The sequence below is a fragment of the Cetorhinus maximus genome, chromosome 9, assembly GCF_964194155.1.
Source record: "Cetorhinus maximus chromosome 9, sCetMax3.hap1.1, whole genome shotgun sequence".
Taxonomy (NCBI): domain Eukaryota; kingdom Metazoa; phylum Chordata; class Chondrichthyes; order Lamniformes; family Cetorhinidae; genus Cetorhinus; species Cetorhinus maximus.
In genome coordinates, this window is record NC_135887.1 from 56,680,802 (window position 1) to 56,699,070 (window position 18,269).

Sequence of the window (18,269 nt, forward strand, 5' to 3'; positions counted from 1 at the left end):
TACCTGAAAAATCAGATTGAATTTTTTGGAGAGGTAACGAAATTAATGGACAGGGGCATGCCTATGAATGTTATTTATATGGACTTCAGAAGGCATTTGATGAAGACCCTCATAAGAGACTGTTAGCTAAAGTTGAAACTCATGGAATTGAAGACAAATTATTGACCTGGTTAGGAAATTGGCTGAACAATGGGAGACAGGGTAAAGACAATAGGATAACTCTGATCGGCAGGATGTGACTTGTGGTGTGCTGTAAGCATCTATGTTGGGGCATCAACTATTCACCCTATTTATTAATAACTTAAACAATGGGATAGAAAGTCACATAAATATGCGGATGACACAAAGGTTGGCGGCATTGTAGCAGTGTAGATGGAAGTATAATTTAAGTGAATGGGAAAACAGTGGCAAATAGATTTCAGTGCAAATGTGAGGTCATCCACTTAGGGCCTAAAAAGACTTAATTACAGAGTATTTTCTACATGGTGAAAAGCAAAGACTTGGGGGTCCGGGTACACATTATTAAAATGTGCTGGACGGGCACAGAAAAGAATCAGAAAGGCTCATGGAATACTATCCTTTTTCTCTAGAGGACTAGAATACATGGGGCTAGAAAGTCCAGATTCAGCTGTACAAAGCCCTGGTTAGACCTCACCTGGAGTTATTGGGAGCAGTTCTAGGCACCACAGCCCAGGAAGGATATATTGGCCTTGGAGGAGTGCAGCATAGATTTAGGAACACTGTAGAATGATACCTGAACCCCAAGGTTTAAATTATGATGAGAGATTATATAAATTGGGGTTGTGTTTCCTGGAATTTGGAAGGTTAAGGGGTGACTTGATCAAAGTTTTCAATGTATGAGGTAGAATAGATAGGGCAGACAGAAACGATTCCTGCTGGCCAGGAGTCTAGGGCTTGGGGGAAGAGTCTGAAAGTTAAAGCAAGACCTTTCAGGATGAAAATAGCAAGTATTTCGACGCACAAATGCTGGCAGAAGTTTGAAGCTCTTTCCCAGTAACAGTTTATTTTACTTCAATTATTAATCTATCAATCTCAGGTTTATAATTTTTGTTAACCAAAGGGTATGGGACAAATAGGATCTGGAGACAGGTCACAGATCAGCCATGATCTAATGAATGAACAAACAGGATCAAGGGACTAAATGGCGTACTCCTGTTCCTGTACGCCTGAGATAGATTTCCACCTTGATTTGAATGAAGGCGCATTTTCCTGATATCACTTCTGAACGCCTAGCTCTACGTTTAAGATTTGTCCCCTTGTTTTGGATTGTTACAGCAGAGGAAATAATCTCTCTCTCTACCCTATCGTATACTTGTCATCTTAAGCATCACAATTAAATCACCTCTTCGTCTTCTATACCCAAGGGGATATAAGCCCAGTCTGCAACCTGCCTTCATAATTGAAACTTTTTAACCTGACATAATTCCGGTAAATCTGTGCTGCACTCCCTCCAAGGCCAGTATATCCTTCCTTGGGGATGTTGCCCAGAACAGAATGCAGCACATTAGATGGGGTCTAACCAGAGCCCTGGAGCATAACTTCCACCTCTGAGATAAATGCTAACATTTATGATGATTTTTTTTGTACCTGTCCATTAGCTTTGAGTGATTTCTGTTTATACAGTTCCTGCTCCCCATTTAGAAAGTGTTCTTATTTATATTTCTTGGGCCCAAAGTGGATGACATCACTCTTCCTCACACTGAAATCTATCTGCCACAGTTATGGTCATTCATGTAACCTATCAATATCCCTTTGCAACTTTCTGCTCCCATCCCCTATTAACTGTACTACCTTTTTTCATTATTCATTTATGGGATGTGGGGCATCACTGGCTAGGCCAACATTTATTGCCCATCCTTAATTGACCTTGTTCAAAGGGCATTTAAGAGTAACCACATTGCTGTGGGCCTGGAGTCACATGTAGGCCAGACCAGGTAGGGATGGCAGATTTCCTTCCCTAAAGGGCATTAGTGAATCAGATGGGTTTTTACAATAATCGGCAATGGTTTCGTGGTCATCATCAGACTTTTAATTCCAGATTTTTTAAAATTGAATTCAAATTTCACCATCTGCCATGGTGGGATTCGAACTCGGGTTCCCAGAGCATTATCCTAGGTCTCTGGAATACTCGTCCAGTGACAATACACTATGCCACCACTTCCCCCTAACTTAGTGTTGTCAGCAAACTTGGATCTGTGGCTCCCTACTGGTTCATTATAGACACTGGTGAATATATTAAGAAGCTGAGGCCTCAGTGCAGATTCTTGGAAGACACCAATAGTCGCACACTGCCAATTTGAATAAATACTTTTTCCCTAGTCTCTATCCTCTATCTCCTAACTGCTCCCCCACCCATGTCAATAAGTTACCTATCCATGCACTGTCATTTTTGTTCACAGTTTCTATGTAGGTCCTTATTGAATGCCTTCTGGAAGTTCAGATGAGTAACATCCATAGACTACCTACTATTCTGCTGTTGAATTGTAGCCATTGTTGTAATGTAGGGAAATCCAGGATCCAGTTTAAGGACAGTAAGATCCCACGAAGCTTTGTGGATACCAGCATGGAATCCTTTGCGTCCACATTAAAGAAAATCTTTAAGGTCTCATCTGAAAGGCAATACCTCCAGTGCAGTACTTCCTCAGCACAGCACTGGAATGTCAACCTAGATTGTGTGCTCAAGCATCTGAAGTGGAGCTTGAACTTACAACCTACTGGCAGAGGCGAGAGTGTTACACACTGAGCCACCGACCCTTGATCGCAGCAAAGCTTCCACTCCACGCAGTTATCAGTTTGGCATTTCCCCTATGTTGCTAATTATCTGATAGTGTTCCTGGGACATCTGTCCTGTCTGAGTAAACCACCGCTGAATTTGCTGAGGATTAACTTGTACTATTTTGTCAATTGCAGGGGAAGGCAATGTGTTTGTCTGGGGCTATGGAATTCTAGGAAAAGGCTGTAATCTTTCTGAATCTAGAGTGCCGGAGATGATCCCACCAACGCTGTTTGGCTGGTCTGAGTTCACACCCCAGGTTCAAGTTGACCGTATTCGTTGTGGCCTCAACCATTTTGCTGCCATCACCAGTAAGTGTCTTACAAAAAGCTTTAGAAGCTGCTGAAGGATCACTGTTAGTTTCAGGGGGTTGATTTTTGTTTTATGCCATCTCTTTACTGTTCAAAACCCCCCCCTATCACGTTTGTCATCCTTTAATCTTTCTCCTTCCAAGTATTCTGCCCCACCAAATCTCCATCCCAACTCTTCAGTGCTCTTCAACCTTTCCACTCTCCAGGCTTGACTCCCTCTTGAATAATTCTGGAGTTTCTCTCTCTTTTTCTCTTCGCATCTTTCAAAGGGCCCATTCATGCACCCAGTGCTGCCTTCTTAAGAACAGCAATCCCAAATGCCCCAACTTAGACTCTTGCCAACCTTCCCCTGCCCAGTGTGCCCACTGGGGACTAATCTTGCAATCTCCCTCCTGTCTAATTCATCCCCTCAGTGCTGACCCAATAGCCATTAACTGACCAGCTCTCACTGCCCTTCTCCATATCTCCTTCCGGAATGTCCGTTCATTTGTGAACAAGGTCCTTGGCGTTCGTGAGATTATTGTGGCTGATTGTGTTGACACCTGGCTTAAGGGATGATGACACTTCCCTCCTAAATGAAAACTCCGCACCTGGCTATATTGGAAGGAATTTGCCTCGCTCAGCCTATTGTGGCAGCGATGTGGCTCCTATCACCCAATCACACCCTGGTTCCAATGCTCCTCTGACATTTTCTTCTGCTTTGAGACTTCCTCCTGTTCCAGCTTCTTGCCTCTCATTTAGACTGCCTGTTCTCTCACACTCAGGTAGTAGGCAGGCCAAGTTTCAAACCAAAATATCTTCTCTGCTTTCCCCCATAGCCTATGCACCAAACAACTTCTCATCTTCAACATTAACCTCTACCTCAATTCATCATCCTCTCTCTCCTCCAAGCTCACTGCCCTTTCGTCCTCCCTTTATCTCCATGTAAACTCTCCAACTTGTATTCATGGCCACCTTCCTGACCTTGCCAAATCCTGTGGCTTCGCTACACCCATTGTGTCAATCATGGGTAAGGCCATCTCTGGTCACTCCCTTGAATCGATCTGCACTCAGATCCCTCTCCCAACCACGCTTCCTTCCATGACTGCCCAGGATAAAGCTCCCTCTACCCCACCCCTGAACCCCAAGACACTTACAACTAAATTATGACGAATACAAGGCCTCAGCAACTCACTGGAGGAGGAGGCTCCATAAATATCCCCATCCTCTATGATGGGGGAGCCCATTACATCATTGCAAAAGATAAGGCTGAAGCATTTGCTACAATCTTCAGCCAGAGGAGGTCCCCAGCATCACAGGTGCCAGTCTTCAGCCAGTTCGATTCACTCCATGTGATATCAAGAAGTGGCTGAAGGCACTGGATACTGCAAAGGCTACAGGCCCTGACAATATTCCGGCAATAATACCGAAGACTTGTGCTCCAGAAGTTGCCGCGCCCCTAGCCAAGCTGTCCCAGTACAGCTACAACACTGGCATCTACCTGGAAATGTGGAAAATTGACTATGGGTGTGTGTACACATAAAGCAGAATAAATCCAACCCGCCCCATCAGTTGATTCTCAATTATCAGCAAAGGGATGGAAGGTGTCGTTAACATTGCTACCAAGCGGCACTTATTCAGCAATATCCTGCTTACTGAAGCTCAGTTTGGATTCCACTAGTGCCACTCAGCACCTGACCTCATTACAGCCTTGGTCCAAACACAGGCATAAGAGCTGAACTCAAGGGGTGAGGTGACAATGACTGCCCTTGACATCAAGGCAGCATTTGACTGAGTGTGGCATTAAGGAGCCCTACTGGAGTCAGTGGGAATCGAGGGAAAACTCTCGCTGGTTGGAGTTACACCTAGCACAAAGGAAGATGGTTGTGGTTGTTGGAGGTCAATCATCTCAGTCTTGGGACATCACTGCAGGTGTTCCTCAGGGTAATGTCCTAGGCCCAGCCATCTTCAGCTGCTTCATCAATGACCTTCCCTTCATCATATGGCCAGAATGTTCGGCACAATTCACAACTACTCACACCCTGAGTGTCCATATAGAGCAAGACTTGAACAATATTCAGGCTTTGGCTGATAAATGGCAAGTAACATTCGCGCCACACAAGTGCCAGCCAACGACCATCGCCAACAAGAGAAAATCTAACCATTTCCCCTTCACATTCAATGCAGTGCCATCACTGAATCCCCCACTATCAACATCCTGGGGGCTACCATTGACCAGAAACTGAACTGGACCAGCTATATAAATACTGTGGCTACAAGAGCAGTTCAGAGGTAGGGAACTCCGTGGTGAGTAACTCATCTTCTGAGTCCCCAAAGCCTGTCCAAGGCACAAGTTAGTGTGATGGAATACTCTCCACTTGCCTGGATGAGTGCAGCTCCAACAACACTCAAGAAGCTTGACACCATCCAGGACAAAGTCCGCTTGATTTGCACCTCGTTCACAAACATTCATTCCCTCCACCACCGATGCACAGTAGCAGCAATGTGTACCATCTACAAGATGCACTGCAGAAACTCACAAAGGCTCCTTAAACAACACCTTCCAAACTCACAACCGCTACTATCTTGAAGGATAAGTGCAGCAGATAGATGGGAACACCACCTGGAAGTTCCCCTCCAAGCCACTCACCATCCTGACTTGGAAATATATCGCCGTTCCTTCACTGTCACTGAGCCAAAATCCAAGAACTCCCTCCCTAACAGCACTGTGGGTGTACCTACACCATATGGACTGCAGCGGTTCAAGAAGGCAGCTCACCACCACCTTCTCGAGGGCAATTGGGGATGAGCAATGAATGCTGGTGTAGCCAGAAATGCTCTCACTCATGGATGAATAGATAAAAAATATATATTTAAGTCCGTCTTTTTGACTGAATTCTTAGTTCCCATAATTTCCAGAATGTTTGTGTCTTCTACTGTGAAGACCGACACACAGTATTTGTTAACTCTCTGTCATTTCCTTATCCTATTTTAATTTCTCTTGTCTCTGTGGGAGCTACATTTACTTTATCTGATCTCTTTCTTTTTATGTACCTATAGAAGTATTTACAATCGATTTTTATTCTCTCGCTGGTTTACCCACTTATCATATTTTCTCTTTCAGTTGCTTGGTCCTTCTTTACTGAATTTTAAAATCCTCCCAACCTCAGGCTAACTACTCTTTTTGACAATATTATAAGCCTCTTCCTTTAACTAACACTATTTTTAACTCCTGATTGTTAGCCATGGTTGGATCACTTTTCGTGTGAGATTTTTATTCCTTAAGGGAATACATAATTCTTGCAAATTATGAAATATTTATTTGAATGTTGTCATTACTTATCTACAACATATCATTTCATGTAGTTTCCCAAACTTGCTGAGCCAACTTGCCCCTCATACCTACAGAGTTTGCATTTTTTAGGGTTACTTATCCCTGGTCTCCCCCAAGGATCTATCCTTGACTTGCCTCCACCCACCCCATTTCTCATCTACATCCTGCCTCTTGGTGACACCATCTTCTGAAGACCGTGTCATTTCCATGTGTATGATGACACCCAGCTCTACCTCAGCACCACCTCTCTTGACCTCTCCACTGTCTTTAAATTATCAGACTGCTTATCCAACATCCAGTGCTGGATGAGCAGAAATTTCCTCCAGCTAAATATTAACATACTGAAGCCAATTTCTTTGGTCCCTGCTATAAATTTCCATTCCTTAGCCACTGATCCCATCCCTCTCCCTGGAAGTTGTCTGAGGCTGAACCAGAACGCCCACAGCCTTGGTGTTATATTAGGCCCCGGAGGTGAGCTTCCTAGCACATGTCTGTGCCATCATTAAGACTACCTGTTTCCACCTCCAAAACATTGCCTGCCTCAGCTCATCTGTTGCTGAAACCCTCAGCTTGGCCTTTGTTGCTTCTGAACTTGACCTTTCCAATGCACTTCTGGCTGGTCTCCCACGTTCTACCCTCTGTAAGCTTACTCCGTAAATATGTCTTAACTTTAACCAAATCCCAATCACCCATCACCTTGAGCTCACTGACCTGCACTGGCTCCCTGTTAAGTAATGCCTCAATTGTAAAATTCTCATCCTTGTTTTCAAATCCCTCCATGGCTTTGCCCCTCCTTATCTCTCTAATCTCCTTCAGCCCCACAGCCCACTGAGATATCTGTGCTGCTCCAATTCTGCCTCATGAGAGTCCTCAATTTTAATTGTTTCACCCTTGGTTGCTGTGCCTTTAACTACCTGGACCAATTGGCGATGGGTAATAAATGCTGGCCTCGTCACTAAAGCCCACATCCTGAAAATGAATTGAAAAAAACTTTTAAAAATGTCTTCAGAGGGGGCAGGGCTACTCAGGCAGTACCTTTCTGATTCCATGATTCACATGCAGTCGGTGGAATATAGGAGCAGAAGTAGGCCATTCGGCCCTTCCAGCCTGTTCCGTCTTCTGATAAAAACTTGGCTGATCTGTTTGACTCAGTTCCACTTTCCTGCCTGCGCCCCTTAAACCCTTGACTCCCTTGTCTATCAAAAACCTGTCTAACTCAGCTTTGAATAAAATCAATGACCCAGCCTCCACTGTTTTCTGGGGAAGATAATTCCACAGAGTAACAATCCTCTGAGAGAAAACATTCCTCCCCATCTCAGTCTTGAAAACGAGACCTTTTATTCTTAAACTGTGCCCCCTGGTAGAACCATTAGAAATCTCCCCCACAAGTGAAAACATCCTCCTGGCATCTACCCTGTCAAATACCGTCAGGATCTTATATATTTCAATAAGATCACGTCTCATTTTTCTAAACTCCAACGGATATGGGCCCAACCTGCTCAACCTTTCTCCATAAGAAAGTCCCTCATCCAGGAATAAGTCAAGTGAACCTTCTCTGTACTGCATCTAACACAATATCTTTTTTCAAATAAGGAGACCAAAACTATACCCATCACTCCAGATATGGTCTCACCAAGGCCCTGTACAGCTGCAGCAAAACATCCCTACTTCTATATACCATTCCCCTTGAAATAAGCGACAACATTCCATTCGCCTTCCTAATCACTTGCTGTACCTGCATACTGACTTTTTGTGATTCATGTACCAGGACACCCAGGTCCCTCTGTACCACCGAGTTCTGCAATCGCCCTCCATTTAAATAATTTGCTGCTTTTCTGTTCTTCCTGCCAAAGTGGACAAGTTTACATTTTCCCACATTATACTCCATCTGTCAAATTTTTGCCCATTCATTTAACCTATCCATGTCCCTTTGCAGACTCACTACCTCCTCTTGACAACTTAATTTCCTCTGGATTCCTACCTATCTTTGTGTCATCGGCAAATTTAGCTACCGTACTTCTGGTCCCTTCATTCAACTCATTGATATAGATTGTAAATAGTTGAGGCCCCAGTTCTGATCCCTATGGCACTCCACTGATTACAGTTTGTCAAACTAAAAATGACCCATTTATCCATACTTGCTGCTTCCTGTTAGCTAACCAATCCTCTATCCATGTTAATATGTTACCCCCTACACAGTGAGCTCTTATTTTTTGTAGTAACCTTTGATGTGGCACCTTATCAAATGCCTTCTGGAAATCCAACTATAATTGGAAGGAGTGTACCATACGGCTTCCTGAACTTGCCCTACCATTCAATACGATCTTCTGCCTCAACTCCACTACCCGCCTGCTCAACATATTTTTTGACTCCCTGAGAGATCACAAATCCACCAGGCCCTGCCTTGAATGTACTCAGCGATGGAGCTGCCACAGCTTCCTGGGGTAGAAAATTCCAAAGGTTCACAACCCTCTGAGTGAAGGCACTTTGATAATGGTGAGGCTTGCAATTTCTATCGCAAAACCCAGGCTAACTACATTGTCATGGAGCCAGAAGCAGGCAAGGACTGTGGATTTTTGTCTGTTTTATTAGTGATCCAGTTGGGTTTTTATGACAATCTGACAGCTTCGCAATTTTCGCCCTTTATTTCAATTTGTGTTTAAATTGCTGAACTGTTTATGGTGGGATTTGAATTTACTGGACTAACACCCGAGAGAATGTAACGAAAACACTGCCACACTACCTGACTTGTTGACCTCATATTCCCTGGATTGATTCTTGTCCCTTTTTCCTACTGATGTTAGTTGCCATGTTCTTGCTATGGTGTGTACGTGCATGGTCATGCAGCAGCCTGGAAAGTACCCAGGAGGCTTTTGTTTTGGATTAAACACTGTGAATGCACAACCGTGCAAAATAATTTAAAGAGGCCGCACATTGAAAAAACTGGCTGCACACTATAGCAAAACTTTACACGGAACCAGTCCCATTTTTCCAATCTTCAGCTAGTGGCCCATTTCTAAGGATTTCCTAATAAAAATGCCCGTGAGAACACTTTGAATATTTTGAGCTTTCTCTAGTACCCTGGTGTTCAATCTGTTTGCTCTCGGACTCGACTTCCTAACTTCAACTTGTCTGTCACCCATTGGATCAGATTTTATATTTCATCACCTTCATCAGAAACTCTGCCCCATTTGGAGCCATGCCTGTGATTTCCTCGTTCAACACAGACATATAGAATACATTGGAAATAATGACCAGTCCTTAAGTTTGGAATCAGAAGTTTACAGAACAGGGTTGGTGTTGTTTGACCTATTGTACCTTTGCCAGTTCTGAAAATGCCTCCATCTGGCTCCCTTCCATTGCCTTTTCCTCAAACCTTTCTACAGTTTTCTTTTTCAAGTATTTATCCAGAACATTCCATGTCCCAACCTCCTGGATAAGAACATTTGTGCTAACCTTCCCTTTGTTCTTTTGATAAATTTCTGTCTTCCACCTATGGAGTCACCAAACAGTGAAAATATCTTCTCAAAGTACCCTGGAAGACTTTGGAACGCCTCTAACTGGATTCATTACCTTCTTTACTAACTTGATAATGTCCCACCTGGAACCTCTCAGGGTCTCCACCTGTTTCCCTGTTCTGTTTACATTTTTTTTAAATGTTCACAGTTCTAAGTTCTTGACAGTCCTACTATCTGTTTTGGCCACTCTCACTAGTTTCCTACCCTCCCTAATCTTACTCATAAACTCATCTCTATTACCTGATCTCTGTGTGAATCAATGATTGAGGAAAGCTATTTGTTTACTTTTCCTCTACAGCACTTCTCTCCCTGCTGCCCACTTCAGCCTCATTTTACTTTGCACTCGGTCAGAAGGACAACAATGTCAATACTGGTATTGATCAGGCTTCACCCTGAGACTACTCCACTTTTCCTCTATAACAACTTCCTTCTAAAGGTTTATCCCAATCTACAACTCTCAGCTTGTTGGTGAGTCGATGTCATTACTCCCCTCTGTCATGTTTCCATGACCATTTCTCATGTTTCTGGTTTGTGAGCCTGATTTTTGCCCAAGCAGAGCAGAGCTGCTCTGGAATGCAAGCTAACCTTCTACGCCATCGTGATGTATTTACTGAATTGGCAGCAGTCAGCCAGTAGGACGTAATGTGGCAGCAGCTTAATTGAGAATGGCAGCCATTCTGCAAGCCTTGCTTACATATCAGCATGGTAGAATTCATTCCACAGCAGCTAACTCTGACAGCTCTGTTCCACAACCACTTATACTCGAGGCAGCCAAGGCTTCGTCAAGTTCATTTTTAATTTCAGAAATTCTTGCAACCACTACAAGAAGTGTTTGTGATAATAAAGAATTCTTACATTTCCATAAACTTCCAGACAATTTCTCCCATTGTAAATTCCTATTTACCTCAGCTCAACTGATGGGCCCTCTCTACTCCCACATCAGATACTTGAGCACCTGTTCCAGGCTGACAATCCACTGTCGGAGGGTCAGTACTGAGAGAACACTTCACTGTCAGAGGGACAGCACTGAGGGAGTGCTGCACTGTCAGAGGGACAGCACTGAGAGAACACTTCACTGTCAGAGGGACAGCACTGAGAGAACACTTCACTGTCAGAGGGACAGTACTGAGAGAACACTTCACTGTCAGAGGGACAGTACTGAGAGAACACTTCACTGTCAGAGGGACAGCACTGAGGGAGCGCTGCACTGTCAGAGGGTCAGTACTGAGAGAGCGCTGCACTGTCAGAGGGACAGTACTGAGGGAGCGCTGCACTGTCAGAGGGTCAGTACTGAGAGAGCGCTGCACTGTCAGAGGGACAGTACTGAGAGAACACTTCACTGTCAGAGGGACAGCACTGAGAGAACACTTCACTGTCAGAGGGACAGTACTGAGAGAACACTTCACTGTCAGAGGGACAGCACTGAGAGAACACTTCACTGTCAGAGGGACAGCACTGAGGGAGCGCTGCACTGTCGGAGGGTCAGCACTGAGGGAGCGCTGCACTGTCGGAGGGTCAGTACTGAGGGAGCGCTGCACTGTCGGAGGGTCAGCACTGAGGGAGCGCTGCACTGTCGGAGGGTCAGTACTGAGGGAGCGCTGCTCTGTCGGAGGGTCAGTACTGAGGGAGTGCTGCACTGTCGGAGGGTCAGTACTGAGGAAGTGCTGCACTGTCGGAGGGTCAGTACTGAGGGAGTGCTGCACTGTCGGAGGGTCAGCACTGAGGGAGCGCTGCACTGTCGGAGGGTCAGCACTGAGGGAGCGCTGCACTGTCGGAGGGTCAGTACTGAGGGAGCGCTGCACTGTCGGAGGGTCAGCACTGAGGGAGCGCTGCACTGTCGGAGGGTCAGTACTGAGGGAGCGCTGCTCTGTCGGAGGGTCAGTACTGAGGGAGTGCTGCACTGTCGGAGGGTCAGTACTGAGGAAGTGCTGCACTGTCGGAGGGTCAGTACTGAGGGAGTGCTGCACTGTTGGAGGCTCAGTGCAGAGGGAGTGCTACACTATTGGATGTGCTGTGTTTCAAATGAGATTTATCGCTGAAGCAATGTCAGCAAAACACCTCATTGCTGTTTGTGGGATCTTGCTTCGTACACTTTAGCTGCCATGTTTATAAATTACAACTGCACTTAGTGTTTGGCTGTAAAGAGCTTGGGGCCATCCTGAGACAATGAAAGACACTCAGTGCATGTTCCTTCTTTCTATGTCTCCATTTATAACAGAAACTGCATTTCAGCTCCACCTGCCAGCGAACCTGAGAATTTGTAATAAAAATTTTGGCAGAATTTAAAATGGAGACTGAATTACATTGTGTTGCCCTAGTCTAAATATCCCCCATTCTCTAACCGTGCTTCACCTAAAGGCTGCACTTAGCCTTAACTCCAGATATAAAACAGCACAGGGCTTTGACTAATATATGACCACCTGGAAGTTCCCCTCCAAGCCACTCATCATCCTGACTTGGAAATATATCACCATTCCTACACTGTTGTTGAGTCAGAATCCTGGAACTCCCTCCCTAACAGCACTGTGGGTGTACCTACACCACATGAACTGCAGCGGTTCAAGAAGGCAGCTCATCACCACCTTCTCAAGGGCAATTAGGGATGGGCAATAAATGCTGGCCTAGCCAGCGACCCCCACATCCCATGAAAAAATAAATGAATAAAAAGGAAGAGAAACTTGATTTTTTAAGATTATTTGCTTCACAGCCCAATCAGTAATGTCTTCATGTTCCAGATCATGGCGAGCTCTTTGTATGGGGTAAGAATCTCCGAGGTTGCCTTGGCATTGGGACCCTAGATGATCAGTACTTTCCCTGGCGGGTAAGTCCTTCACTACTTTCATATTCAGGTTCACAGTACCACTGGGGTTACATTTCCAGCAATTTCCATGTCAACCACACGGAATTCAACTTAGCAGAAAAACTGGATACAAGTAGAATAGCTGGGGACAGTCTTTCAACACAATGTTGTCTTGAATTTTCATCGCAATGTACACATTTCAAAGATAGATTGCCCACAGGAAACTTTGAGCTAATTATTCCCTGAAGACACGCAGTGGTCAATCAGATGTTGTTTCCTGTAAGTGTGGATAGGGTATGGCTCTGTTCAGTTTGTGTCTTGGTAACTTTCCTGTTGTGGGAAGCAAATGAGCCCCCCGAAGGACACAGATAATTGAGACTCATTTTTATTTCACATTTACTTTGCCGTCTAAAGTTACCTCAAACTATCATCAAGAAATCCTCTATCTTGTCAAACTTGTGCATCTGACCTGTGTTGAAGACCCTTGCATTGTTTTTCCTTCACTGGTTTGTTATTTATTATGTGGACTACAATAGAGTTCATTGCTGTGGTTCTCCCTTGTAGTCCAGGTATTATTCTGGTAAATCTGCTGGACTCCCTCAAAGGCCAGTATATTCTTCCTATGTGTCATGTCCAGACACTAACTGTATTTTGCCATTTGTTTAGGTGGCAGTAGCAGGCGATGTGGTGGACGTGGCTTGTGGGGTGGACCACATGGTGGCTCTTACAAGATCATTCATCTGAACCGACACTCACTCAGCACAATGAGAGATTAGAACATGAATCTGCTCTGATTCTGGATAATAACAACTGCTAACAGTTCCAAGTCTCCTTCCAGCAACCATAGAATGTATATGCAGAAGATTTCTCTTTTTGTATTGCAGTGTGGGTCTGCTCTGAACTGATTAGTCCAGTAAGACCTCTTATTGATCGTGTTCACTGATTGGAGCAGCTTTTGTTCATTGTATACTGACCTTTGAAATAAGCTTTCCTTTTTAAATGTGTTCTGCTTTCCTTCCTTTCACTGACCTATTACTTTATCTCTTGCTCTCTCCATCTGGCTTTCTTTCTCTTTCTATCTTTGTTTAACTCTTGATAGCTCTCCCATTTTCTCATTGTCTGTGACTCGGTTATGACCTTTAATGTAAAGGTTCTTTCAGATCCACAATGTTATCTCAATCTGGGATATTTACCTGACCAGTCATACTGACGAACTTGCTTCATTTTATTTTGGGAAAGGAATGTTCTGGTGCTAAAGGCCTTTGCTGATTTTTCTCTGTGTGATATTGTTTTAACTACCATTACCTTCCCCAATCTCCCATTACCTGTCAGAATATTTGTTCATTTTCTCATTCTGCCTTTTCATATAAAAATATTTGCTATATTTCCAATGACCACCATCGATAGTCCTTTGAAATCCCCGTGTATTACTGTATCTAGGATACCACATAATGTAACATACTGTGTGATGTCACAATACTGGTGGTGCCTGGGGGCAATGAACAGTATAACTCCCATCCAATAATACAGGTGTAAGAGATGTATAAATTTGCTGGCAATTGACTTTCTGCAGTGAGGCAGGAAACCTTGAACTCAACGTGTGAAAGGAAATCCAGGAATTGCAAAATTCCAGATTCATGTGCGAAAAGAAATGAAGTAAGGAAAAGATCATTCAGTCTATGGAACCCATTCCATGGACCATATGGAATCTGATGAATTCCAAACTGCCATTCCCATCATGGTAATACGAATTAGGAGCAGGAGTAGGCCACTCAGCCCCTCAAGCCTGCTGCCACTGTGATTGCTGTTTCAATGAATAGACACTAGAGTTTGAATCCTAGTTTCACTGACCTTTTTCTGCAAAGACTTTCCCTGGGGAACTGGTTGGAGAGAGACATTGATGGAACTTTTCGACAAGTGTTAGTGGACATTTACACTGCCTGAGCCAGAGACAATCATGTGGATACAAAGCCGGAAGTGAACTATTGAGGAGGAACAAACTGGTGTCTGCACACTGACTTTCCTTCCTGTGGTTTACAGCAAGTTTGAAGAGGTGAATGCAGTGTGCCTTACAAAACAACAGTAAACATGGAGCTCAGCTTAGATGTGGTGGAAACCCATAGCTTTTTCTTTGGTTTCTGCAGCTGCTATTATCAGAGACACATGGGAAAAAATGGCATGATTTTCATGCTAATAAACCGATTGAAAAAGATTCATTATATGTGAAAATGTATGTGATAAATTTGATTGAGTTTGAAGTTCTGACAATCCCTGGACCAGCCTGTGTGTCTTAGAACTGTGGAGGGAGAAGAAAATACAGGCAAGATAATAGCTCCCCAGCAGGGAGCTGGATGTGTGGGCGAAGGCTGGACTGTCAAGCGATCTTAGCAAGGACATGGAGATGTGATTGGAAGCTCATCTTGAGGTCAAATACAGCATTCTAGGTGGTTGCCAGGGAAAGGGACGGAGTTGTTAGCTAGGAAACTAGTTGTTAGCTAGGGAACTTGTGACTGGACTGAAGATGATGGCTTCAGTCTTCCCAATATTTAAATGGAAGAAATTTCTGTTCATCAACTGTAAAGGACTTTAGTCCATCCTGAGGATGTGAAAGGCACTAAAAATAAATGTTCTTTTTTCTTACTGTTTGGTAATCTGACTGATCAGCTGAAGTCTGCCTCACCCCTCACTCATTTACAGCTCCACAGTAATCAACAGGTCAGTCACTGTTTTATGTACCACTGACAGCTTTGTGAATGGCTCTGATTACTCCTCTCCCAGCTGTAAGTATGCAACAAGAACACTGAGCAGACAGGCATTCAGTGTCAGCCAGTTTAACCAGCTGAACACCGAGCTGGCAGTCACTCAGTATCAACCAGTTTAACCAGCTGAACACCGAGCTGGCAGTCACTCAGTATCAACCAGTTTAACCAGCTGAACACCGAGCTGGCAGTCACTCAGTATCAACCAGTTTAACCAGCTGAACACTGAGCATGCAGTCACTCAGTATCAACCAGTTTAACCAGCTGAACACTGAGCATGCAGTCACTCAGTATCAACCAGTTTAACCAGCTGAACACCGAGCTGGCAGTCACTCAGTATCAACCAGTTTAACCAGCTGAACACCGAGCTGGCAGTCACTCAGTATCAACCAGTTTAACCAGCTGAACACTGAGCATGCAGTCACTCAGTATCAACCAGTTTAACCAGCTGAACACTGAGCATGCAGTCACTCAGTATCAACTAGTTTAACCAGCTGAACACTGAGCTGGCAGTCACTCAGTATCAACCAGTTTAACCAGCTGAACACTGAGCATGCAGTCACTCAGTATCAACTAGTTTAACCAGCTGAACACCGAGCTGGCAGTCACTCAGTATCAACTATTTAACCAGCTGAACACCGAGCTGGCAGTCACTCAGTATCAACCAGTTTAACCAGCTGAACACCAAACAGGCAGGCACTCCATATCAACCAGTTTAACCAGCTGAACACTGAGCATGCAGTCACTCAGTATCAACTAGTTTAACCAGCTGAACACCGAGCTGGCAGTCACTCAGTATCAACCAGTTTAACCAGCTGAACACCAAACAGGCAGGCACTCCGTATCAACCAGTTTAACCAGCTGAACACTCAGCATGCAGTCACTCAGTATCAACTAGTTTAACCAGCTGAATACCGAGCTGGCAGTCACTCAGTATCAACAAGTTTAACCAGTTGAACACTGAGCATGCAGTCACTCAGTATCAACCAGTTTAACCAGCTGAACACTGAGCATGCAGTCACTCAGTATCAACTAGTTTAACCAGCTGAACACTGTGCTGGCAGTCACTCAGTATCAACCAGTTTAACCAGCTGAACACTGAGCATGCAGTCACTCAGTATCAACCAGTTTAACCAGCTGAACACCGTGCTGGCAGGCACTCAGTATCAACCAGTTTAACCAGCTGAACACTCAGCATGCAGTCACTCAGTATCAACCAGTTTAACCAGCTGAACACTGAGCATGCAGTCACTCAGTATCAACTAGTTTAACCAGCTGAACACCGAGCTGGCAGTCACTCAGTATCAACCAGTTTAACCAGCTGAACACCGAGCTGGCAGTCACTCAGTATCAACCAGTTTAACCAGCTGAACACCGAGCTGGCAGTCACTCAGAATCAACCAGTTTAAGCAGCTGAACACCAAGCAGGCAGGCACACACTATCAACCAGTTTAACCAGCTGAACACCGAGCTGACAGGCACACAGTATCAACTAGTTCAACCAGCTGAACACCGAGCTGGCAGGCACTAGGTGTCAACTAGTTTAACCAGCTGAACACCGAGCTGGCAGGCACACAATATCAACTAGTTTAACCAGCTGAACACCGAGCATGCAGGCACTCTGTTGACGAGTTTAACCAGCTGCTAGTTTCTATAAATGAAAAGCAAAATCAGTGATTGGTTTATTGAAAAATCATGATAGTGGCAGGTGCTGCATTGTGATGAAGATACAAATAAAACAATCATCATTCGCAACATAGCTATAGATAATCACTAAAATAAAAAAAATAATCATTTCAGCATACACAGCTCCAATACGTTACAAAATGCAGGTCTCCTTCATTTACAGAATGAAAATGAAAGGTTAACTGCACTCTGAATTTTACATTAAAGTCCATTGGTCAGATATTGTCAGGTTGTGTTCATTAAATTCTCAATCATTTACATATTTTGTTAATTTTATAAGTAAGCAATTGGATTGTCTTGTATATTTATTATTTGTGGAATGGTGTCTTTTCTCCTTAATTCTATCACATTTACTTGTGTGTGGATAAATGCTGGAAGTTGAACAAAACTGAAGAAGATGGAAACGGTTGGTCTGTTGAAGAATCCATGTTTTAGGATTGATCTCCTGCAGAACTGGAAAATAACATTGAAAGGAGAGGGGAAACCAGCCAAAGCTACATCAGCAGAAGTATTGTTGAACCATTGCTGGATGGTGTCACAGATCATCTCAATCAGATAATGGAACGAATTATTAAAGAAACAAGAAGTGTGAGAGTGGATGATGGGGAGAAGTCGGAGAGGGAGGGGAAAATTAAGTTCTAAGTTACAGGGAGCTCCGAATCGGAGATAGGGTGAGATGTTTAGGAAAGTGATAGGGGAGATTGCTCGCTGAGGAGCAAGTAGAGGATACAGAGAGAGGAAGGACACAGGAATTGTCCCATGCAGTGTGTGGGGCCCTGGACAGGAGTGTGGGAGAAGGGCAGCGGGAAGGGTGGATGTTTAAGCCATAAACTGGAAAGAGGAAGGATGGGGAGATGTATTTAGTGGTGAGGCCATGTTGTTGGAGGTGCCAGAAATGACAGACGATGACTGCAGAGCTTGATTGTGTGGAAAGGGGGAGCAGTGGAGGGGGTCAGGGCAGAAGCACACAGAATGGGGTAGGCTAACAGGTGCTGGGGAAGCCTCAGCTGAGTTTAAAAAAGCTTCTGGAGGAGGTGGTAAACCATCTCCAGAGGAGTTGGAGAAACTGGGAGAACATGATTTGGTCC

General features: G+C 44.3%; 1 protein-coding gene across 1 annotated transcript in view; it reads left to right on the forward strand.

The window, feature by feature from the left end:
• rcc1l (RCC1 like) overlaps positions 1 to 15,376 on the forward strand; it is a 60,586-nt gene extending 45,210 nt beyond the window's left edge. Inside the window, exons 9-11 of the mRNA XM_078548765.1 lie at positions 2,932 to 3,105; positions 12,672 to 12,757; positions 13,403 to 15,376. Coding sequence (XP_078404891.1) covers positions 2,932 to 3,105; positions 12,672 to 12,757; positions 13,403 to 13,480 — 338 coding nt within the window. The 3' untranslated portion in view covers positions 13,481 to 15,376. The remainder of the gene's footprint in view (positions 1 to 2,931; positions 3,106 to 12,671; positions 12,758 to 13,402) is intronic.
• Positions 15,377 to 18,269: the final 2,893 nt, after the last annotated feature.